General features: G+C 34.2%; 1 protein-coding gene across 2 annotated transcripts; it reads right to left on the bottom strand.

Moving 5' to 3' along the window:
- Positions 1–274: 274 nt before the first annotated feature.
- On the bottom strand, positions 275–10,747 carry LOC147396568 (Polynucleotidyl transferase, ribonuclease H-like superfamily protein). Of its 2 annotated transcripts, XM_086451429.1 has the most exons (8): positions 10,284–10,735; positions 6,749–6,879; positions 2,720–2,908; positions 2,526–2,638; positions 1,953–2,069; positions 1,767–1,881; positions 1,455–1,670; positions 275–1,349 (listed from the first exon to the last, which is right to left on the bottom strand). In XM_086451429.1, exons 1-8 carry the CDS (start codon positions 10,652–10,654, stop codon positions 700–702), a joined length of 1,902 nt encoding a protein of 633 aa, XP_086307555.1. In that variant the 5' UTR covers positions 10,655–10,735; the 3' UTR covers positions 275–699. The 2 variants fall into 2 exon arrangements, with proteins under 2 accessions (XP_086307555.1, XP_086307554.1); XM_086451428.1 differs by having other exon boundaries at positions 2,526–2,908; positions 10,284–10,747.
- Positions 10,748–24,737: the final 13,990 nt, after the last annotated feature.

Raw genomic sequence — 24,737 nt, 5'->3', positions numbered from 1 at the left:
CCACGTTGATAACTATAAACAAAACATACCTTTCATAATATGACTCTCACGTTAGGCCCTCTTTGGGAGTTCCTTGTCACACCCTCTCCGGGGACAAACCTGACACATCATTTCCTGGTAAAATGTAATATAGTAAGGGTGCTTGAACCAATTATGGGGTAATTAAAATCTCAATTAAAATAGATTAAATCTCCAAACAAGTATACCAAAACCATCAAAGTGTAGCTTTCAAAAATTCATATATATATATATATATATATAAGATCTGGTGATCTACACAATGATATAATTTTAACTAAAACAATTTCTATTTTGGACTGTGGTGTTTAAAAATGTTCAAATAAAACCAAAATTACATTTTTAAGAGTGTTTCGAAAACTTCAAAGCCATTAAGCAAGTGATGATACATTAGATAAACAAATAATAATAATAATAATAACAAACAGCATAAGAAATATATTTGGATCAAATCAGTAATTGCAGAATTCAGTAGTCCTCCCACTTGCAAGTGATTCCCTTGTACTATGCAAGCCTCCATAACCTTCACCACCCTTCTCTGACTCAAAAATTTGAACCCACGATTTGAAGTCCTGAACTTAAGAATAACCTTTCTGGGGTTATTTGGCTGATTCCCTGCGCCCTCAAATTAATAACTCACCATAGCTTTCAAGGTGAAGCAAGAAAGAGATAGTTGTACATTTAAAGATCATCTAGGTTGATCAAATCACCACAAAGGTGTATCTCTGACGGTTCCTCTTGGGAAAAATCTGTCAAATGGTCATGTAAGGGCTCTAACAAGGTCTTCTCCAATGAATCAGCTAAATCTGTCTCCCAAAAACCAAACCTGCAGACCCTCTTATAGGCCTCGTAGCCCGCTCCTCTTAGCCCTTCCGACATCAACTCCCTCAAACCATCAAAACCATCCCCACCGGAGCCCATTACTTCTAGTAATGCCTCAGCTGAACCGGGCTTCCAAAAAACAACAGCAGCACAGTTCTTATCCACTAATCGAACCTCAAAGTCTTCAGAAAACACGTCATGAGTTCCACGGAGGGTTCTCTTCAGTACTCCACCAGACATTCCACCTCTAAACCCCCACAAAAAAACTAGGTCTTTTGTGCTCACCTTTCTTGCATTATCCATCCATACATTCTCTCCATCAGTTGGTTCATGGATGCTGATAGAGCAGGTATTGAAGATATTTGCATAGTCTTTCAAGGACCTAGTTTGATCGACGATCTCACTTTGGAGAGTATCGCAAGTGATTTTCAGTATAGAACCGAGCTTAGCAAACAAATATGCTGTAAGAAGTACATTATGCCCATGGTTCTTGCCTTCATTTCCCTGAGCTGATTAAACGTAAATGTGGTAAATTTCAAGAAGATTTCCCTTAGAAATGGGAATCAAAACAAACACACATACAAACACAATGGTAATTTGTTAGAACGCCTTGCCTTGGTGATGATTTTCCATATCAAGGGGCACAAAGAACCACCTATTCAAGTATGAAAGGGCAGCTGGTATATTATTTGCCTTTTTCAGAGGACCGATTTCCTTCAATAAATGGTTGACATCAAGTATGCAAGGGAAGACCAAGCGTAGAGAGCACATGAACTCATTCCTATTTGGAGGCAATGGAGCAATGAACTTTGAATGTATGAAAGTAAATTCTGCATAAAATGGATCTCTGCAAAGATTAACAAAATAAAAAAGACAGACAGCCAAAAATAAATTTTAAGAGAAGACTGGCATTCAAAGATGTGCACCACTAAGGCAGTTGTAGGCAACAATTGGTTTCTGTGAAGCAGATATCACATCAATCACCTCCCGAAAGCCACGAACTCGCTTATTTTGTTCCTCTTCGAGATCTTGAAGCTCACGCTGTCAAGAGAATCAATAATCATATTTCAATGCATATTTACAAGCATTATCAAATTGTTCTTAGCTCTTACCTTGAGAAGATTCTTGTCCTCTTCTGAACTGGTCAGCACAACACGTACTGCCTTGGGTCCCCCACCCTTTTCTGGGATAACTAAAGGTACAAGATCACTGGACAACTCATTCAACATCTATAACCAACCAAACAAAAAATAACAATAAGGTATTAATGAGAGCAACCACGAATCACGTGAGAGACCTAAACTGAATCCCAAAGCTCCACACCTAAAAAAGCAATAATTTTGAATCACATGTCCATCCAAAAAAAAGAGAGCTGCAATTGGCACCCCAACTGTAACTAATTAAACCCCAATTTCTTAAATTATTTATCACACCCCAATTAAAGATTAAAACACACCATTCAAACATAAAAAAGGTTTACCTCAAATTATTATCTCAAAATTATAACATGTAACAATTATGATTAGACTCATATTAGACATATAAAATCTTAAACACCTAACTTTTACTTATTCTCAACTATTTACTTATTTTCTTTATTTTTAATTGGGGTGTAATAAGTAAAAGTTGGGGTGTCAATAGCAGCTCTAATAAAAGGATATGAAAATAAAGCGGATATCATTTACCTCTAGCGCAAGATGCACTTGATGTTCAGTGCAAACATCTATGTTGATGCTTGGCCTTGACCCATACATTTCACTTCCTAAGATTAGTTTCCTTAGGGATCTCACTAGAGCCTCTGCAAAAGATGGTAAACAAGCTAAAGAAAGAGAAGCTAAGAATTCAGATGGCAAAAGAATTACTACAGAAATCTGCTTACCATCACTCCCCTTGCTCTTATCTTTCCAAGCATTCTTCCAGTGCTGGACCCGTGATTTAATTCTTTCCCTGAAAACTGCATCAGCAACTGATAGGGTTGAGGAGGATTTCACGGGACGGATACTAGTGACAGGATTCCCAAGTCGAACTTTGGCTGTGGATTCTTGTACTCTGGATAAGTATGATATGCCTGTAAAAAGAACAGAAACTTTACAAGATTGCAAATGCTTCGTAATAGATGGACTTATCCAAGATTGAAGTGGATGGGGATAACTGATATATCAAAATCAACACGTCACCTATGAGCCATATTTTTTTTATATCAAATACTGTCCAACATTATTTACTTTGATAATGTTAGATAACTTATTGGATCAACTTTTCAATGATCTGAAGATTTCTAAATCTGGACTTGTTTTAAGTAAGAATCAAAGGTTTAGAATTAATAAGTTCCTTACTACTTGGTTTCTGTTTATTGAGCCATTATTTAGTAGATTAAAGAAATTTCTGGAAATCATTTTTCTGAAACGTATAAGGTGTAATTTTATTAATAAAAGAACAACATGGACAACTGAGATAACTGTCACTATACAAAAGTGAGGCAATTAATCCTCTAATCCAAGGTATTAAATGTCGATTTTGATGTCTATTTCGGTTAGTATGGAAATGGAAACATTTCGTGGAAATATTTCAATCAGTGTGAAAATGAACACAATTTATGGAAATGATTGAAATATTGAAGAAATTTTCATTGAACCCGTAGGAAATGATAAAATAGGCATTAAAACACACTCACCAAGTCATCAAAATGCAATGAACTACCATATGGAGCGTGAAATTGAATATCAACAACATTTTGTTACACATAAACACATGTATTGAGAGGCTGACAGTGGAAATAAGAATAATAATGTTGCATTACCTACGCACAACTTAATATGTAAGACATTAAAATAAAGAAACTATTAAGTATTGCATTAATGCATTATTATATTTCTCTTATTTTTTGAATAATATGAATAAACTGCTAATTTATCCAACTTATTGTTTTTTTTTTTTTTATAAATATAAATCATATAAATGGAAAGACGAACAGGAGGCTGAGGTAGCTTCCAAACAACAAAAAGCAAAACAACAAGGAAAAAGAGAAAGAAAGCAAAAATACATGCCCTGCGTGGGGCTAAGAGTCACAAATGTTATCCCAATTAAACACAAAGTCTTGGAAACACACTCCCTCAAAGTTTCTACTCAGCTTTGACCAAAAGAAGAGGAAGCCAAAATCTCTAAGGTCACTGTGTGAGGCGAGCTCTCCTTGTTATGGAATACCCTATTGTTGCATTCTCTCCAAAGACCCCAAGCAATTACGAACGGGAGGATAGCCCAGAGAAGCTTCTTTCTAGATTCGAAAATATTTACATTCCAATCCTTCAGAAGCGCCAAAAAAAATAACGGAAATACCAGATGCGTCCGGAAACGAGACAAGAAAAACATCCAAATAACTCGAGAAAAAGGACAATGAATAAGAATGTGATTAATAGACTCCCCATCCCTAGAACAAAGAAAGCAATAATTTGGGGTAACCCAACCTCGATAGATCAAATTATCCAAGGTGAGGATTCTACCCAAAGAGGCTAGCCAAAGAAAGAAAGACACCTTTGTAGGAACAGGAACGGACCAAACTATAGAAGGAGAGAAAGACACATCACCCACTGGCATCAAGCAATAATAGAATGACTTGACAAAGAACTTCTTGTCCTTAGCTTTGAACCATTCCCTTCTATCCTGCTCATTCTCTCTTAATTTATCCAACTTATTGAAACATGGTTGATTGTATGCATGCCTAATCATAATTCATTTATATTAACAAATGAATGTTATATGCAATTTTTTATTAGTAAATACTACGTGTAATTTCTAAGTTCTTTTTAAAACCAATTATAAGTTCTTTCAAAAAAGAATATTTCTGTCTAATTTTACTATTCATTGAAATATTTCCATCGAAATATTGCATTTTTATGCCTAAGAATAGATAATTTCGGACAAAATTCACTATTCATCGAAATATTTCACAAAATGAATAGAGATTTCTACCGAAATATATACAAAAAGAAACTGTCGGTTAAATTTCGTGTTGGAACTGGTGGAAATGGAAATATTTCAGCATATTTCGTGGAAATATGTTGAAATTTAATAATATGCTCTAATCTAAACAGTTCTCATCCTTGTTAATTTTTTTGTTTTCGTTGTATTTAGGTAGGTCTTCTCAACCCCCCATTCATCAATAAATTTTTACTTGTTGAAAAAAAAGAAAGGTTCAAAGAAGATTATCTTAAATTCCACAAACAATTTGCCCAAAAGAACAAGCCCAAAATACTAATAATGAAATCTTGGATTGATTGCTCCTTCCACTTACAGACACAACTGTTTCTCTCCTTCCAGACCCCCCCCCCCCCAACAAATAGCAAAAATAGTAGGTAGCAGAGAATCCTCTCTCCCCCAAAAGGCCCAGGATTGCCAACTGCTTCTCTTCTTCACAAGTGAAGTACCAGAGATGGATGAATTGTCACATTTTGACACTTCATGGTTTTTCTTTTGTTTGTTTTTATATTCTTATTTGCAAGATATTAATCAAGATACACCAGGGATATGTCTACCTTTTCTAATTTAAAATATTTATTAAGAAATTATCACAAGTATGAATTTCCTTGTTCATCGGTATGCGATGCTAATCATATATCTTTCGCTATAATAAGAATGGTATACACAACAAACATTAAGAAATCTTAACAGAGATCAAACAAGCTTATTTAGAAATGGAAATACAAGAAATGTCTCTCCAACAGTCCAACTAAAAACTCATAAATTCACACAAACCCTAGCTTATCACCAGTGTTAGCTGCCACAAATCAGGCTAGTCACCCCACAAAAACATAAAATCAACTATCCTCATTCACATCGAATCTCACCTGAAAACAAATCTTCAAAGAGGAACCTCTTAAATTTGGGGTGGATCTTAAGCCAAAAGAACCAGTTACCTTTATCAGCCAATATGATGTCTTGAAGGCTCCCCTCGTATACTCAAAGATTATATTTCTCTATTTACAAATACTACAACAAACTGCAATGGCTAACTTCCTCCAAAATTCCACCTCTAGTATTACAAACATAACTGAACTAGCTATAGACAGCTGACGGTTACTGGGAAAGGGTCTGGTATATCAGAAAGAGAAAGAACAAATGAAACCAGGTCTCCCACCTCTAGTATTACAAACACGACTCAACTAGCTAAACACAACTAATAGTGACTAGGGAAGGGTCCAGTGTATTTGAAAGAGGGACAACAAGTAGAGCCAAATCTTATTACTTTATATGTATATGGGGACGGTTCATGGGACAATAAGTGTACAAAATCTATGACAATGGTTTTTGTCTTATATGGGTCAAAAGTCTCAGAATGGGCTGATTTTTGGTGTGGATGATCTCCAAGACATAGAGATCGTCCTATCCAAAAATCAGCCCATTCCAAAACTTCTAACCCCATCAAAAGTGGTTTACAAAAAACCCTTGTCATGGATTTTTTCACCGTTATTGTCTCATGCACTGCCCCCATATATATATATATATATATATATATATATATACACATTGCAATGAATCAGATGATTGCTGACCTTTTCACCACTTAATTTGCACTAACACATAAGTCAATAATTATTTGCCTATGAGCAATTAGATGATCAACTTTTACATTTTATCAAGAGTAATGGCAGACCAAACAAAAAGGCTGCTCTAGCTGAAATTTTCAAAACCCAGTTACCCAGGAAAGGAAAGAATTGAGAGTAATTTCACAAGACATAGAAGGTTTTAGAGCCTTCGGGATGCACCAGAGTGTTCCTTCTTAGTGGTGCAATTATTGGTCTTCTTTTCACATGGCCAAAATATCTTGAACGACTTTCCTTCAGAGATACTCATTTATGCCTGGTGAAAAACTCAATAGAATAAGATTTGAAATCATGGTTTTGATGCTTACCATCATATATGCACATATTGAAGTCAAAACCTTCTCGAGCCATGGATGTCAAATAAGATGCTTGACATGAAAAGTTATATGATGGCATCCCTATATTCAACTCATCCCTTGGGAACAAGTGAAAGTTATATCTGCACCAAAAGCAAAGAACTAGTCAAAGTCAGATTAAGTTAAAGGTATTGGAAAGCATGTGTTGTATTCTATGAAAATCATTAGAGTATCAGTTAAGTAGGTCTTCACTTTTCATAAATGTAACATATAGTAAAGGAGTCAAAAAAGAACCAAAGAAGTACGTAAACATGGGTAGATGTATTTTGTATTGTACTTTAAAAGAAAAAGATTCAAAATCCTAAAATAAGAATTCATCTTGAAAATTCCACATCTTTTAAATTTGATCGTGTTTTCAAAGCTCATCTAGGTATCCAATTTTATACATAAAAAGTTTCCGAAGCTGAAATTAGGTTTTGTGGTTTCTTGCTTTAAGTTCATAGAATTTAATGGGTAAAACCGAATGTCTAGTATCAACCTAAGATAATCTTTTACCTTCCCTCCTTCAAGAACCCTTAGATATACAAACTATGTTGCATGGCACCTACTTGGATCTCAAGAGTCTGAGAAGGGTAGAAAATGTCACATTTGGCAAACCCTAAAAGATAGAATTCAAGACCACAGTCTTTATTTCAAATAATTTAGAAGAAAAATATTATTTTTATAAAATAGTAAGGATAGCCATGGGTATTGACATGGTTCTTCCTAAATTCTTCTTCTATTCCAAATTTTTTTAGATTCTTTCTCCTTTCAGATAGCATAGAAGAATGTTGTAGAAACCTATCAACAGCAATACAATTTTCCCTTAAAAAATAGATAATCTAGTGAAGTCTTATTCCGCTTGCAATTTGTTAGGGCATATAGAATGAGAGGAATGTGTGAGTTTTTGTTGGAAAGTAACTTGTGGTTAAGAAAGTTAATATCGGCCTATTAGATTTTATGTTCTTTTGGGGGCAAGTTGTTTATAGATTCAAATATGAGTAAGTCACCAACAGCCGCAAAGTGCAAGATAAAGGAAAAAAAATTAAAACATGACTAGCAAATAGATACACAAAACACTATCAAACACAAAGCAATAAAACAACTAGAAAAATAAAGAGAACAAACCAAAAGTTTCTATAAGATTGCATAAAAGGTTTTAAGAGATTGGAACGAGTTACAACCAAAATATGAACATGGTTGCACAATGAAACTAGTATGTTGGTTCGTATTTTTCTTCAAAGTTGAATGAAAAATGAACTTAAGTAAGTTTTTTCTTCAAATTGCTTTCTCGACCAAATTAATTTGGTTACCACTCGTCCCTTCCAAAGTAATTTCTTCATTTGGTCAGCTTCATTGGGTAAAATCTTAACTTTGGACAATTTGATAAAGGTTGGCTTCTCAATTTCAAATTATTGCTTTCGTTGTAAAATAAATGGTGAGAGTGGGAATCACATTTTGCTTCATTGCCCATTCTCATCTCTAATTTGGTCGTACTTTCTCCATCTTTTTAGAGTTGAGTGGGCGTTTCCCTAATCTATTCTCTTTCTTTTCCGCGCTTGGTACTTTAACATGTTTTCCAAACAGAAGAGGTTCTTGTGAGCTGTCCTCCCATTTGTGGTGTGCTGGGGATTTGGAAAGAGGGGAATAAAAGGACTTTTCAAGGAGAGGAAAATAATCTACATGAGGTCACCTTGGAGATGTTGGGATTACTTTTCCGGTGGAGTAGACTAAAAAGATTTTGGTGGAGTCTTTTTTGATAATTTTGTTTTTAAATGGGATGAGCTTTGCAATGAGTAGTTCATTGTGGTCCGGCTTGTTGCTTGTCTTGTTTCTTTAGTTTTTTGTTTTTTTTTTGTAGGGGCCACCTCAACCTCGCCTTTCTTTTCTCATTAATAAAATGTTTACACTAGTAAAAAAAAAACGTGAACTTTAGTAGATTAATTTAAGGAACTATGTTTATTCGTTGTGAGGGTTGAGCACTCTCAACAAAAACCCACTAAATCCCCAGTTAGAAGGAATATTCAAGTTGAAAAGAGTGAGAAAAGACCCAAGAGAATGTGGTTTCAGTTACTAAAAGTAGATATGAACCCACTTCCAATAATAGAAGAAATGGCTCTTGACGGAATTGAATAGAGGAACGTGATTTGTTTAGCTAAAACCAAATCTTTGGGTATACAGCTTCGATGATGATGTTTATTCATTTTCAATTGGTATTAATCCACAAGTTTGAGGTCTTATTTGAGTTTCAAATTTTGGGTTTTATAATTACCTAAATGATGTAGGACTATGAAACTAAATAAGATGTTAGTTATGAGATTATGATGGAATTACCAAGAACAATGAATATCATAAATTACTAGACTATACCACAGAAAATAAGAAAATTCTAATTAAAAAAATAAATAAATAAATATTTCTAAACAATGTTTTAGCCTCGCCAAACAAGACCTACAATATTAAATTGAGGGATCTTATGGAAGGTAGTACTTCCAACTAGCCAAGGTCCTAGAGTATCAATCCAACAAGATGTAGAAGAAATAAAACATCTAAGATGGTTTAGGTTTAATGGGTTATAGGAAGATTTGGTACAATTTCAGAGGGAATAGGATGGTGAGATTTTGGTATAGATGGAACAGCAAGGGTGTAAACTATTAAACTAAGACCGGTTAGGTTAATATGGGGGTTTAAGAAGGGTTCGGTTGGGGTTTTGTAAAGCTGGAAGGCTGGGAAGACAATTGAAGTGAAAGCAAATTTTAAATTAAAAACCATTATAGGCTGTCAGAACACTGTTAATTCCCCCCAAAAATAAAAGGTTTAACATAATATCGTTATTTCAAAATTAAAAACCCTTATTGTTTTCAAAATTCTATGCTAAAATAATTGTTATGTACAAGCCTTGTATTCAGTTGGTGGCATTATATGAGCTGAATGGACTGTACCCCAAGAACAACTCTAATGATGCAGCTATAATTTCCTAACATTTAGTGAAACTTTATTCACAATTTCATAACTGTTCTTCCAAAGGGGAAAATTTCATCTTTGTTAGGACTATAAATTCATGGTAAACTCGTCTTAGGGTTTTGATGAGGAAGATTTTTCAGTTTTACAGAGAGGAAATGAAATTGAGATATTGTAACTCATCAATCATCTTCTTGATGAACCACCTAAATTCTGCCTTTAGTTTTGATTGTTATTGTTGTTTCTGGCCCCAACAAGAATATTTTGAAAATGAAGTCATATCTTTCTTTCTTTAGTTGAATCAGTAACAGTGGGGTTACATCTTATATCATCATATAAATGAGTATCATAACGACATATGGACATAATTGGCTTTATATCCACAATATATAAATCATCCTAAGCAAAGTAACCCTAAACACACTCAAATTAATAGTTTTTTCTTCTACAAAACAAATCGAAATAATCTGTTTTTAATAATTCCATTGAATATCGTTAGTACTAATTAAAAGATGAAAAATTTGAAGACGAAGCGTCGGTAACTTACGGGAAGGCGACGAGCTTAGAATTGGTGGTGGAGGTGTTTGGTCTGAGAGTGAAGGGGCAGACCACAAACTGAAGAAGTTGAAACCTCTCGGCTGCGTCCTTAGCCTTAAAATAGGACGTGTCAGGTGTGTCCAGAAAAGGAAGGACACGGCTCCATGGAGCTGAGAAGGACCCGGTCTTCTGCGAAGACACGGCTATGAAATCTGAGTCTCGTATGTGATTCTTTAGCTCTTCCAGAGATTCTGAGAAATTGGACTTTGTCACCTGTTTGACACTTCGACTCCATGTCTGATTCACACTGCTACTGCTACTGCTGCTGCTGCTGCACAGGGTCCGCCTCTGGCTCTGCAACAACAACAACCGCGCCACCATCAGTTTGAAGTTGTTGTTACTAGTGTTACTGTCACTTTTAGGTACCAAATAGCAATTCAAGGTTTTAAGAACCCTCTAGTCCGATTTGACTCGGTCGACAAATCAGTTCACTTCACATCTGTTCATGGTTTCATGATTTGCTGATACAACTCCAATTAAGTATGAAATCACTAAAAATTAGCTCAAATCTTGGGACAATCTTAGTAAAAGTTGGTGTGGCCATAGAAGAAGTTCTCTTGTATATTAGAGAAACTCCTATAGTAAGTAGATTAGAAGATACTGTACTGAGTCACAGTAATATATTTTCATTTAGATAAAATTATTTAAGTTATAAAAAATATTTATTTTAATAAAATACAATTTCCCAATTGAATCATCTAAATCATATCCATTGTCAAATGAGACAATGTGTTGAGATGATTCATCTTCTTGAATATCCCCATTGGTGGTGAATGATATCTGAGCCATCTCGATTTAAAAAGAAGTCTTGAATTCAAGCCCCCTCTTTGGCCAACCAGGGGGGATGTGTCCCTCCTTACTTGATATGTGTCATTTGTAAGGTATTGCATGTACCCAGGGGATTTGGGTAAGATATGGTGCTCTAAGAGGCCAATTGCTTCGATCTTGATAGTTAGGCCTATAGATCTGGAACTGCCGTCATCAAAAAATATAAAATTTACAAATAATTATTTAAGTGTAGAGTACATGTACTTGTTGTATAAGGTTTCGTCATAAAACAATCCCTAAAAAGGATGACCTCGAATCCAAACTTGTTCAAACTTGTAAATTTAACAAAAACCATCAAATATTCCCAAACATATATAATCCAAAGCTTACTCTCAAGGCCCTCTTAATACAAGTTGAGGCCTAAGCCGAAAACTTTAAATACATTTTTTATATTTAATATTTTCATATAAACAATATTAATAACTATATACAACAATAATAACAATAATAATAATAAATTGATGATGGGATGCCGAACTGTGGACCTAACTACCAACTAGCCTCTTAAAGCAACATATCTCTCCCAAATCCACTAGGCACATACAATAACCCACAAACCACACTACAGTTGGGTGGCTAACGAAAAATATAAAATAAAAAAAAACTCGTTTTTAGAAATGCAAATGTACTAATTAAGATTTTGTATTCAAATTTTGCTAATATATCATTTTCAATTGATAATATGACTAATCCACTTAATATTGTTTGTGACATAATTGATTTTAGGTAGGATAATATGGTCAGGGCGGGCCAAACCTGAACCTGGCCTTGGGTCAAGCTTAGGCACAATTAGTTAGGGTTCGGGCAAAAAAAATTCGACCAAATCAAATCAGGTTGGGTTCAGGCATAGACATTGAATTGCCTAACTTGAACTTTGCCCGATTTCTCCAACTCGAACTTAATATGATTATAATTTAAAAATATTTTTAAATATCTTTGTTTCTTTCTATAACATCTTAAAAATCTATTTTGTATTTCGAGGTGATTGATTGTTATATTATATATATCTCTGAGAATTAGTAATAAATATTTGGAGATGAGAATTAAGAGAAATTGGCATATACATCGATAAGTGTGCACAAGTGGTCAATTGAAATATGAACTTTTTATAAAAGATATTTTATAAAAATCTAATTATACCTTTAGATTCGTATCAAAAAATTATCCAAAATAGACTATAAATTTGTATAAATCAGAGTCTCAAGCATTAAGTTATTAACAAAACAAAAATTATATAAATTACCATCACATCCCTGGTAACATATATAAACCAAACTTAAGAGAGAAAAATCATATTTATCTTTCTTGTCTAACGAAGAACACTCAAATCCTAAACCTTCGAGCACCTTAAAGAGAGAACCGAGAGTCCGTGAAGAAGAAAAAAGCTTCGCCTCATCGAGATTTTCGCTTTAAATCGAAGAATTATATTGGGACAAAAAACAAAGTTAAAATTTCGAGTAAAAAGCATTTTTGGAAGTCATTCTTAACGAAATCGCATTGTAGAAGACACAAAGCAAATACAAAATCTTCCCTTCTACCCTTTAGTTGTTGATTTTTAAAAAAATATAGATTTATCAAACGTATTTTGTTGGGATTTCTTATTTAAGGTTGATTCACTTTAAATTCTCCATGTTTAGACTTTTTGTTTCATAGATTTATTCCTATTTAAGTTAAATAAGTTGTTTTTATAATACCTTACAAGTTTTAGAGAAGAAAATATGTCAAAATAAGTTTTGAAGAAGTTTCTTTAGAAAAACCCAAGAAGAAATTCCAAAGAACACATATCTCATCCCTCAGATCGTTATAATAACGATCTCCTATCGCTATAATGGTTTAATCCCGATAATAGTGATTTTTGATCGCTATAACAATCTCCTATTTTTGAGTTTTTCACTTATTTTAAATTATTTAATGAAAATAATAAAATATCCCATTTGGAAACAACAGAAATATTTTAAAAATCAAAATATCAAAGAATCAAAATTTAATTTTTGAGTTCAAAAACAAAATATGAAGTTCGTTATTTTTGTAAGATTTTCAATATCCATTTTCTTTGACCTTCCCTTCAAATTAAGCTCTAAAAATTATATGCTATCGAATCAAATCTCGTAATTAAGACTTTCATTTTCAAAAATTCATTTTATGTTTAAAGAACTTTGAAAAATCACATTTTTGACACTTAACTAAATTTTCACAATTTTTCACAACTTTAAAAATTTATTCTTTTATCACATTTTTGAGTATTTTCTACTCAATTAAGACCATCATATGAATTTGATTGATAAGAATCACAAATATTTCTAAAAAGATGTACTTTGATAGATACCTAGGATGATAAATGGATAGTGAGAACTTTTATTCTCTACTATTTGATGGGCCAGTAAATCTAGCCTTACGTAGTGATCACGTCACATAAAACTTGATAAATTGATAGATATAAATAATCTCATGTTCTTACGAATATGTGAGATATGACCGATTGATGGATGGATTGACAGATAAAAGTAGTTATGAGTCACTACCAAAAATCTTATTTGTATTTTAATAAAAATAAAGTATTTATATGTACACAAAACAAACTATTTTTTGTTTAACAAAAAAAATTGTAAAAAATCTAGAAAGAGTAATGTGTTACTATATATTTAGAAGTAACAAGTCAATCTAGGATAACATTTGTGGTTATTTTCTCCTTGGTAGTATGAGATACCTTGGGAAATTGCAAAACTTGTGAGATCCGAAAATTTCTATTATTCTTTCTTGATGAACTTTTGCATGTAAAAAATAGTCTTTTTATAGTATAGAAACAGCCAATGTTCACATGTATTACTTCTTGAAAGACTTAGATGCGAGGAGTCTCTCTTGGACTAGTTAGTGATCATTAAGAGTTTATAGTTGTCAAACAATCAACCTCACTATTAATTGAACTCAGTATTGGGTTTTTAGTCAATAATTAGTCCGAGTCAGATAAATGGTCGTTCAACTATGATATGCTAGACCGGCCACAAAATCAGATAAGAATGGTGAAATTCCACACAAAAAATTAAGTATTGGAATACCAATTTGCCATGACCGAGGCGGTTATATCGACGTGTTCCTCAATTCTCTTATCGAATATACCGTTGTATTTACATTATGTATTTTTCTTTATTTTGTGTATCAATAGTTGTTTTATTTTAAAATTTCTAAAGCATGATAAAAATTTATATGATAGAACTAATAAATAGACAACTATTACAAAGGTTTGTTTATTTTCATTTAGTCTTTATTTGAATGTTATGTTATGATAAAACTTTCCCTTATTTAAATGGTCAGCATGATTTTACGTTGCATGTTGTGACTAAATGTTAAAACTATATATTTTGTGCTAAGTAACTTTTCGTTACTCACCCTACCATTCACCATTTCAGATTACTCGACTGTGGAAGAGCCAATTTATGAATAAGAGCATTATGAAGAGATTCTTGAAAATGATCATATTGACGAATAATAACTTCTTACAGTTTGAGGTGTATTAAAGTTTTAGGATTTTTCTTTTTTCTATTTTGAGAAACTTATGTCTGAGCACCATGTACCATTATATTTAGTACTATTACTTATTGTGTCTTTTGAAGATTGTTTATGGATATGGATTATGATTGATGTTAGCTTTCGCCACTCTGACTATTATTATTAGATATATTTATCGTTGGCTTATAATTATAGAGCATGAACTGTTACCTATTGTTATATATTATCATGGGTTGATATTGTTAATCACACCTTAAGATTCTAACACTTAATCATTGGGATGCGTGTTAGGATTTTGAGGCGTGACACTTTCTCATCCACATTTTTAGGAAAAATAATTGTAAAATTTTGTACATATCGCTTATCTTTATGTAAGCCATTATTATTACTATATTATCAAGTATTAATGAGGAATGAGCCAACCCGAGTAGGGTTGGACTTGGGTTGAGCATTTTATGCTCGAGGTCATGTTGGGTACAAACACGGGTTGGTGTTTGTCAAGTGTGGGTTGGGTACAGGTTGATTATCAACCTGACCCTACCCACCCAGTCGTAGCTCTAAATATCATTAATGCTTAAAGAAACTTAACTAAAATGTTCAAAAGAAATTTTAAGTTAGAGCTAAAAAGCCCAAAATAAAAAATAATAACACAAATGAAAATTGATGACATGTGTTTCGGCGAATATTAGAGATGCCCCCATTTATTTTGAAATTGATGACATGCCTCTCTTGCACTTAATCTTATTAACAATCTAATGGCAAAAAGATTTCAATGACTTCATCTTCAACCTTTAGTCAAAAGTCCTTGATTTTTCTTTTCAAAATCAATCATATACTTCAACAACCAAACCTCAAGTCAAGATAGAGATTTTCTAAAGTATAAAATGATGAAAAATATAAGGTTTTGTACAATGGAATAAGGCAAGGTAGAATAAGATGTATGTGCAGAAAACAAGATTGAAAATGACTGGTTTTGGGTAGGAAATAATTTAGGATTTTTGAAAAAGTAGTAAATAATTGAATTTTGGTAGAATAATCTAGGATTTACGGTTGAAAATTTAGGATTTTCTATAAGCAGTTATTGCTAGCTTGAAAGTAATGAATTGAAGATAAGAATAATTAGATTAGAAAAATATACAATAAAGAAAGCACTTACTAAGGACTTTTCGGGAGAAAATATCTAGTGAATGCAACAAATTTTTTATACTTCTATCATTGCTTCGAAGTGTTTCCCTTGCATTTCGAGTGCTTATAATCATATAATATCATATTTCACTCTTTTAATTGTACCAAAAAGACTAACGTAATTTGCAAATCATTAGCATCAGACACTGGATAACGTAAGTGCTTCTTGGTAGGCTTTGATCTCTGTGGGAATATCCACAATCTTGCAATCTTGTTCTCCTATCAATGATATTGTTATATATATATATGGGAAATGTTCAGCACCCAACCATTTTTGTCTTACAAGGGTTAGAAGTTTTGAAATGGGCTGATTTTTGGTGAGGATGATCTCTATGGTGAGGAGATCATCCTCACCAAAAATCAGCCCATTCCAAAACTTCTAACCCCATCACAAATGATTTACAAAAAATGGATGGTCCACGATTTTTCAACTTGCAAACATAGTGTTAGAAGTTTTGGAATGGGCTGATTTTTTGTGAGAATGATCTCCTCACCATAGAGATCATCCTCACCAAAAATTAGACCATTCCAAAACTTCTAACCCCTGTAAGACAAAATGGTTGGGCAAATTGTTGGGTAAATGGTTGGGTGCCGAATGGGACCATATATATATTGGTTAGGATCCACTGATTGATGGAAAAAAAAATTCCAGCAGTTTGAACATGAAATCCAACAATCGGAATTTATCTTAGGGGAATGTAATGAATCCTCGGGGCATGTGTTTCAACGATCGGGATTCATGCCATCAGTCAATTGACCCCAACCCAATGTTATAAATGTCTCATCTCTAATACATTCTTCCTCTTTAAATTTTTGATATTTTCCAGACACCAACCCCAATAAAGGAAATGTTTTACAAATTTTCCTAGTAATAGAATCTAGAAAATAAGGTGGCAAGCAGTGAGATTTATTCTCTGATTCTCTTGCCTGGTACATATAGTCAAAGGAAGCCAATGAGAGAGATTGAAAACCTTACCCACGCTTGCAGAAACCATGAACATGCGCGTGCTGCAATGAATTGTCATGCATTCTCACTATCAATCTTAACAATAGTTGAGTGGTTCATTAAGCTTACCATTTGTAAGAAAGTCAGGGAAGGAAGTACTTAAAAAGAACATACAGTTAAACCAATAAGCAACACTAGCAACTAAATATGCAGTTATACAGATAATAGAAAACACAAACCTACTGCAAGAATTCAAAACAAAGCCAACTAATACATGGTAGAAGGAATCACATGCATTGGCCATCTCAATGTTCAACTTGATGTCTTGCATATTCAACGGAGCTGCTCTCCAATAAAGGCAAACAAAAATTTAGTCCATCACTGACTAGAAATCAAAAATTAAGTGCCAATTGAACATGAAATTGTAATGCGGACATATCATCAACCAAAAATAAAACTTTCCAATATACAATGGAGGATCACTATAGGTTGAGTTTGAATTCGTGAATGAGTAAACCATCAATACTAATTTTCAACCTCGGTTGCATTCTATTCTTTTTCCTATGGTTCAATAACAGGTTGTTAAACACTTCCCCATGTTATGGCATGATGATAACTTCAGCTTGGTTCAATAAGCTAGAGAGCGATAAGGATGCATTCCTGTAATTTTACAATAGAAATACCTGCATCACTTTTTTTATTTTAAATTAGTAGAAATTGGATTCTTGTAACTGATCCCAAATATTTGGGATAAAGTGTAGATGACGAGGAATTAGAAGACGAGACTACATCGCCTAATGGGAATGGGAAGCTGGTTAGGAAGGTTTACAAAACTATAACTCAAGTGCCTCAGGTTTAGAAGTGACCACATGTTTTCTTCATCTGAATAGACTTATAACAGTTCATTTAATTGATGCAGTCTTTACAGAAACACAAAAATTGTTTGTCAAAATGAATTGAAGCTATATTCTCTTGTCTCGAAAATGAAAGGTGTGGTACTTCTTAGAAGGTATACCGCCATACCCAACTATTTGGGGGTATTTTGTTTTCTTACCATCTCCATCCACATTTTTTTTTTTTTTGTGTTTTCTCCGAGCTCCTGTTCATATGCTTCACATTGGTGAATATTTGAGATAACCCCATGCCTTCAGAAATTGATGACATACTCCCCTTGATTGTGGTCTTCTATGAGAGATTAAAATAACCAAAATGCCATTATATTCATCCTACTTTCAAAGACCCTCATCCAACCTTCAAACCTCAAGAAACCAAGATAGGGTTTTTGGGAAGAGAAATGAGATGAAGAATGAGTTTGAAAAAGATAACCAAAATTTACCCTTCAAATTGAAGAAAGTAGTTTGTGCCAAGGGAGGTGAATGAAGGATTTTTTACAACAATGTTGAAGACAAGGGGCATTTGGTCATTTAAGGTTAGTCTCTTGCAAAAGAGTAGAGTCTGTGGAATATGCAAGTTTTAAAAAAATAAGAGAGTTTCGCAAATATTCACCAAAACTGTTTAAATTTTACAAATTAAATGTTTCCACTTAATAACTGCAACAGGCAATAACGACTCTTTTGTATGCTAAACATGGTCAGGGATAGTAAAATCTCACTATCGAAGTAGACAAGGTTTGAAGGGGACCCGTTATAACAAATGTTTATTTTTTGGACAATTGATGCTCAAATAAAATTATTCTCCAAAAAATAGGGAACAAAATACATCCAATCCCATTTATAAATCACATATGTCGCATTTATTGAGGGAATTATTTGAAAAATAGTTTATAACAAAGTTTATAGCTATAACCCATTTAACTTTTTTGGTGATTTAGACAAACCCCTCGACCTTTTGGTAAGTATTTTAAATACTAGGTATTTTCAACTTGGGAAATCTTGTCTGCAATGATCAATGGGCCGATTGATTTTGCATTTTTGTGAATATTTGAGATACATCGTTTTTGCATTTTTTGTTTTGAAGATTTTGGTCCTTACATTCTTTTCATTTAGGAAGTTTATAGTTTTCCAATGGTTGTATTGTAATTTTTCTTTCTTTCGTGTGTATTTTCTAAGGTTAGAATTCATTATGAGTGTGATGGAGAATAAACACCTTAATTCTTTTTCCTCAAGTTTTCTTCTTCTCTTTCTCCAAAACTCTTAACCTAGATATCTACTAATTATAGTGATTGACTCTCTAGATCATCCTCTCATTTTTCAATCAATTACAAACATACCACCAACAACAATGGCATTTTGCAACGCTAATGTTATCGCTTCTATTACTACTGAGAAAGGTAAGGATTTTAGCTTTAAATCTACTCAAGTTGTCAATCACAATCATCCTGTGATGCGAACAATGACGAAAACTGGTGGCTTTCAGCTGGTTGAACCTCCCCAATGTCACTTCAAGAAACGTGCCACAAAAACGACACTTACAACAAAGGCATTGTGGAAAACGATTCATCAGATTTTGGATCCAATTCAAAATCAAGCAAGGGATTGTCCGGATCTCTATCAATAACTTCCTCATTGCAAACTCGTACATCGATAAGAACAGTGATGATAAATGAAGGACTAATGATGAAAGAATAAATAGCTTAGATGACAGAAACCATCAACAAATTGACAAAAATAATGGAAGGAAAAGACGTTCAAATTTCCATCCTAGTCAGTCATTTGGAACAGAAAGATAAAGCGAATGAATCAAGACATTACCCTTGAAACATACACGATTTCGTGTAAAGATGAGTGATGAAGAGGTAACTCTAGATTGCAAAATTCTACATGAAACCTTTTGCATGGATTTGTCGCTTCGTTCTCTATCCAACAGCTACATGCAATGATTATTGGCACCATCCGCGAGGGCATGTCATAATCCTCGTTGGTTTATTCTAAACCCTATACTCAACGCATTGAACAAATGCGTCTTCCGACAAGATATTAATCTTGAAAATTTCAATAGTTTGAAGGAAAACGCAATCCAAAGCAACACATTGCTCACTTCATCGAAACCTATAACAACGCCAGTACGTATGATGACTTCATGGGAAAACAGTTCGTTTGTTTCCTTCGTCGTAATACATTCAATTGGTATACTAACTTAGAACACAATTTGATAGACAACTAGGATCAACTTAAAAAAAAAGTTCCTCATCCACTTCTATAGTACTAGAATGACAATAAACATGGTGGAACTCGCCACCATCAAATAGATAAAAGATGAGTCAGTGATTTAGTACATTGAACGTTGGAAGAATCTATCTCTTAACTGTATAGATCATCTCTCTTAGTCATCTGCCTTCGAGATATGCATCGATGGGATGCATTGGGGACTTCTATACATCTTAAAAGTGAACAAACCCCACACTTTCGAGGAATCAGCCACACGAACCCATGATATGGAGCAAAGTATTGCTACACATGAAGATCTAAGACTACGTATACCTCAAAATTTTGAGTTAAAAGATTGAACATCATCTCAAGAACAAGAGGTTATGTTTACCTCATCCACAAAAACATCAACAAAGAAAAGAAGTACGAAGCCCAAAGTTGACAAGTTCAAGACACATTAACAACTTTGTTAACCCCAAAAGAGCTCAAGGTTAATGAATACCTTTACCACGAGTTTGATATCCCCACCATGTTCGACAACTTGCTAAAATTGGATCTGATCGAACTACCTACTTCAAACAGATCGGAAGAAATAAGATGTGATGATCATCCAAGGTATTTTCATTATTATCGAATGGTCAATCATCCACTTGAGAAGTGTTCCACTCTGAAAGAAGAGATTATGGACGTAATATATCAAGGAAATATTTAACTCGAATCTGATAACAATTTGACTGCTACGAACATGATGACAACCACCTTTGAAACTAATGATCCAACACCTTTGACAAGTTTGCTTGCCGTATTGACTCCATTATCTACATATAAAGGAGTGTTGCTTATAATAAAATGATCTACATTTGATTTGTTGACTCATGTGATCTTCCACCAACACTGAGGGCGTCATCAAATTGGGGACAAATCATTTCATATTTACCTCAACGACAACAATACTCTTCAAATAAATGCCATTCTCATCAACATTGCAACCTACAAATGCAATGCTATGATCTACGCATCAATTGCTACAACATGGTCACATTAAAAATGAAACTCGGACGATTACCACATGTCAAAGAAAAAAAATCCCCATTTTTCAACCTCACCTTCTCCAAGACCAATGTCAAATAAAAAGAAGATTATACTAAAATCTAGGTTTAAGAATAAGAAGTATTAATTTATACCAACATGTGTAACCAAATCAAGATAGATGCATACAAAAAATAATGATAATACATTTGGTAATCATTTTAAGTCTCTGAGACTCAATGGACAACAATTTGAAGAAGAAAGTGACATCCCTAAATATGCACTAGTGTGATTGAGCACTATGATGCACTTTAGCCAATGAAGATCTTCAACTTGATCTTTGTATGTAAATTAACAAAAAAAAATTGCATTGAATTATGCTTTGGCTTGATCCCACACTGGGTACATGAGTAACCTACAAAGTTACACTAAGTCAACTATAATAAAAAAAATAATTGAAAAAAAAATTGAACTCTCAGCTTGATCCCACATTGGGTACATAGGCAGCCTACAAAATTACATCAGGTTTAGCTATAGCAACAAGAAAAATATTGAACTACGTTCTGGCTTGTTCCCACATTGGGTACATATGCAGCTTGTAAAATTACACCAGGTTCAGTCATAACAAAAAATTTGAATTACGTTATGATTTGATCCTATTTTTGGTACATAAGCAGTCTATAAAGTTATTTAAGGTCCAACCACATCTACAAAAAACATCATGTCTCACCAAGTATTAGTGTCACATTGACTAAAAGTACATGCAGGTACGAGTGTAAGCGAAAATAAAAAAACATCATGCTTAATAGTATTTTAGCACTAGTTGGCATTGTCCACCTCGGAGCACCACTAATAAACAACTATTTTAGAGACTGGCCTACCAGTGTATTAATGCCTCTCATTATGCGACATTTCTAGCTAATTGGCATTGTCCACCCCTGACCACCACTGATAAATAGTTGCTTTAGAAACTGGTCGACCGACAAATACAAGTTTTTTGTCACGCAACATCTCTAATTAGTTGACATGTCTTCCCTCAATCACGACTTTTCCTCAAGGACTAGCCAACTAGCGATACATATATTTCGTCACATGGTACCTTCATCAAGTTAGTATTGTCTATATTCGAGCAAAACTAATAAGTAATTGCTCCAAAGATTGATTGATAATCGTGGGGTTCGAAAGATTCTTTTTTGTAGCCGTGGATAAAAGTGGTGAAGATCATAAGCTGATGGTTGTTATATGGTGTTTCAGCAATCTTGCTCTCAATCCCTAATGGTAACTAGTTCCTACATTTAAAATAAAAATGAAGGAGAATGTTATTGCTTTAGAAAAATGATGAAAGAGAAGAATATTTGAATCGTTAATACCAAACTATACATGTATACATTTCAAGAATGGAGTGTAATGGGAGGTCAACAAGCCATTATGTTGTTGTGTTCATCTTGAGGGATGGATTTTAAAAAAAATCCCTTTGTGGTTGTCATTTATAGCAACCAATCATACCACCATGGCGCCACCCCGCCATCAATTGATTTCTCAAACAATAACTGGATCATGTATTGCCTCCTCAATGATCAATCAGAACTTATTCGAGCATACTTGAATGCCGACAGATGTGCGTTGGGATAGAAATAGAGATCCCTAAACCTAGTCCCTCTTAGAGTGTTTGTTTCCTTGATTCTTATCATCTCCTTTTGGAGAGACTTGATTTGTTGGGCAATCTTCTCGTCCATCATGTTTTTGGCCTCGAGGGCCCTGAAGTCACATTCGTCATCCAAGATGATCATAAGAGGTGTCGATTTTGTGGGATGTAGAGTAGAGGGCCTTGATGCCCCGATACAATAGGAGGTAAGGTAGTTTGTTGTCCCGACTATTGTTGCTCAGGGGGTTGAGGGTTTGATTCGAACGCTTGATGTTGGGTGGCTTGCACTTATAGGAAATTAGTGCTAGCCAATATGATAGTTAACATTTTTTCCTACCTTTTTGTTGTCTTCAACAATATTGTTATCCTTGTGTTAGTCTCTTCTAATTTAGTTGTCGCGGGTTGTGGGTCCTCGGTCCTCTGAGTTACTCATGGTTGATGAAGATCGAAAGAAGTATGGAAACTTCTCAAGGTGTTTGTATTTCTTTCGTTTAGTCACAAATAAATGCAAAAATCTCGTGTCAATAAATTATAAGGAAGAATAAAATGCATGTTATCTTATTAGGTCTCATAATTAGTAAGGGTAGTACCCAAAATTTTTAATTAAATAAGATTAAAGTGTGGTTCGTCAACACGGAGCTATCATCAACGTAGAGCTGGCATCAGCACAAAGCCAGGTTATGTTCGTTAGTGTAGGATGAAATTAGCACGGAATTAACATCAACATGGAGCTCAATTACGTATTTTCTGAAAATAAGGTTACATCAGTATGGAGTTAGCATCAACACAGAATTGGCATCAACACGTAATTAGATCGCGTGTTCTTGAAGTGGGTTACATTAGTATACAGTTGACATCAACACGAAGTTGGCATCAACATGGAGTTGGATTGTGTGCTCTCAAGAGAGTGGGTTACATCAACATGGGGTTAGCATTGACCTAGAGCCAACATTAGTGTAGAACTGGACATTTCTCGATTGGCATACGAGATAGTTCATCAACTCAAAGTTGGCATCATCATGAAGCTGGCATAATACTCTTAAGGTTCTTAAGCAATTTCATTAGCACGAAGCTGGCATCAACGCGGAGCTGAAAATATTTTTGAGAGTATTCATCAACGCGGAGTTGGCATCAACATGGAGTTGGAATTTCCTAATAAAAGACTTGTTTACTTTTGAAAATATTTTGTAGAAGTAGATTGTTGTGATAAGAATTTTCTTCGAGCTCTTGAGTCTTTTACTCAGTTTTGAAAATCATTTTACTTCAAATTTTTATACAAGAAAAAGACAATGGTTGATTTGATGAGGGTCGATTGTTTGATAAAAGAGTACGGACCTGATCGAGGTCCATGGTAGGTTGTTGACCTCGTTGGGATCCATTTTCCATCAATAGGCTCGGGTTGGGGTATCCGATGTACCTCGTGTGAATTGTGAGCTTAGCTTAGGTCCAACGAAGAATGAGGGTATGCATTTTTAAACCTCATTTTGATTATAGGGTAATGACTCCTTCAAAGTTGAATTGTTTTAAATCGATCACTTGTGATGTGAGAACGTAAGAATTTGATACTGATACTCCTTGAGTTATCTAAGATTTTTCAAAGGGGCTTGGTCGCATTCGAATTTTGCGATCTATGTACGTTCATTTTGCTTTTTGAAACGTGGTGAACTTTTGTGTTTTTCGAAACATGGGTCATTTGTTTTTTTTTTTTTTTTTTTTTTGTAGATTTGGGTGCCATTAGGCTCAAACCCAAGAGCAGACCTCCAAAGTAGCCAGTAGAGGGCCTCCATGAGCTTCTCGTTTGCACTAACAGTACAAGAAAATGACACAGCCACTAGGTTTGTGCTTTATGTAAGAACCAAAGATTTTTATATGAAGCACAGACTCAACAATTATCCTTAAGTCTGTACATGGAGCACGAACCAAAATCTTTTCTAGGCATGCAAAATTGCCCCCATGTTGTAGGTTCTGGGCCTTGCCCTACTATGGATCTCTATTTTATGGGTTTTGAAGGACATTGCCTCTAATTTTTGGCTTGAGTCAAGAAAACACATTTTTTTTTATTTTGATGATGATAAGTACAACTCAAAGAAAAACCAGATTTCCCCTTTTACCTAGGGGAACATGAAAAGAAACAAAAAGAAATCCAGGACTATACAA

Source organism: Akebia trifoliata, chromosome 8 (genome assembly GCF_017979445.1).
Source record: "Akebia trifoliata isolate Shusen 1 chromosome 8, ASM1797944v1, whole genome shotgun sequence".
Lineage (NCBI taxonomy): Eukaryota > Viridiplantae > Streptophyta > Magnoliopsida > Ranunculales > Lardizabalaceae > Akebia > Akebia trifoliata.
This window is presented reverse-complemented; position numbering and strand designations above follow the sequence as displayed.

Excerpts from the sequence above, each read along its gene's own strand:
- LOC147396568 (XM_086451428.1), bottom strand. The coding sequence starts at position 10,654 with ATGGTGGCGCGGTTGTTGTTGTTGCAGAGCCAGAGGCGGACCCTGTGC. Across the intron at positions 2,909-6,748 it reads CAATATGTGCATATATGATG|GCATATCATACTTATCCAGA; the intron begins GTAAGCATCAAA and ends TTCTTTTTACAG. Across the intron at positions 1,350-1,454 it reads TATGGAAAATCATCACCAAG|CTCAGGGAAATGAAGGCAAG; the intron begins GCAAGGCGTTCT and ends ACGTTTAATCAG.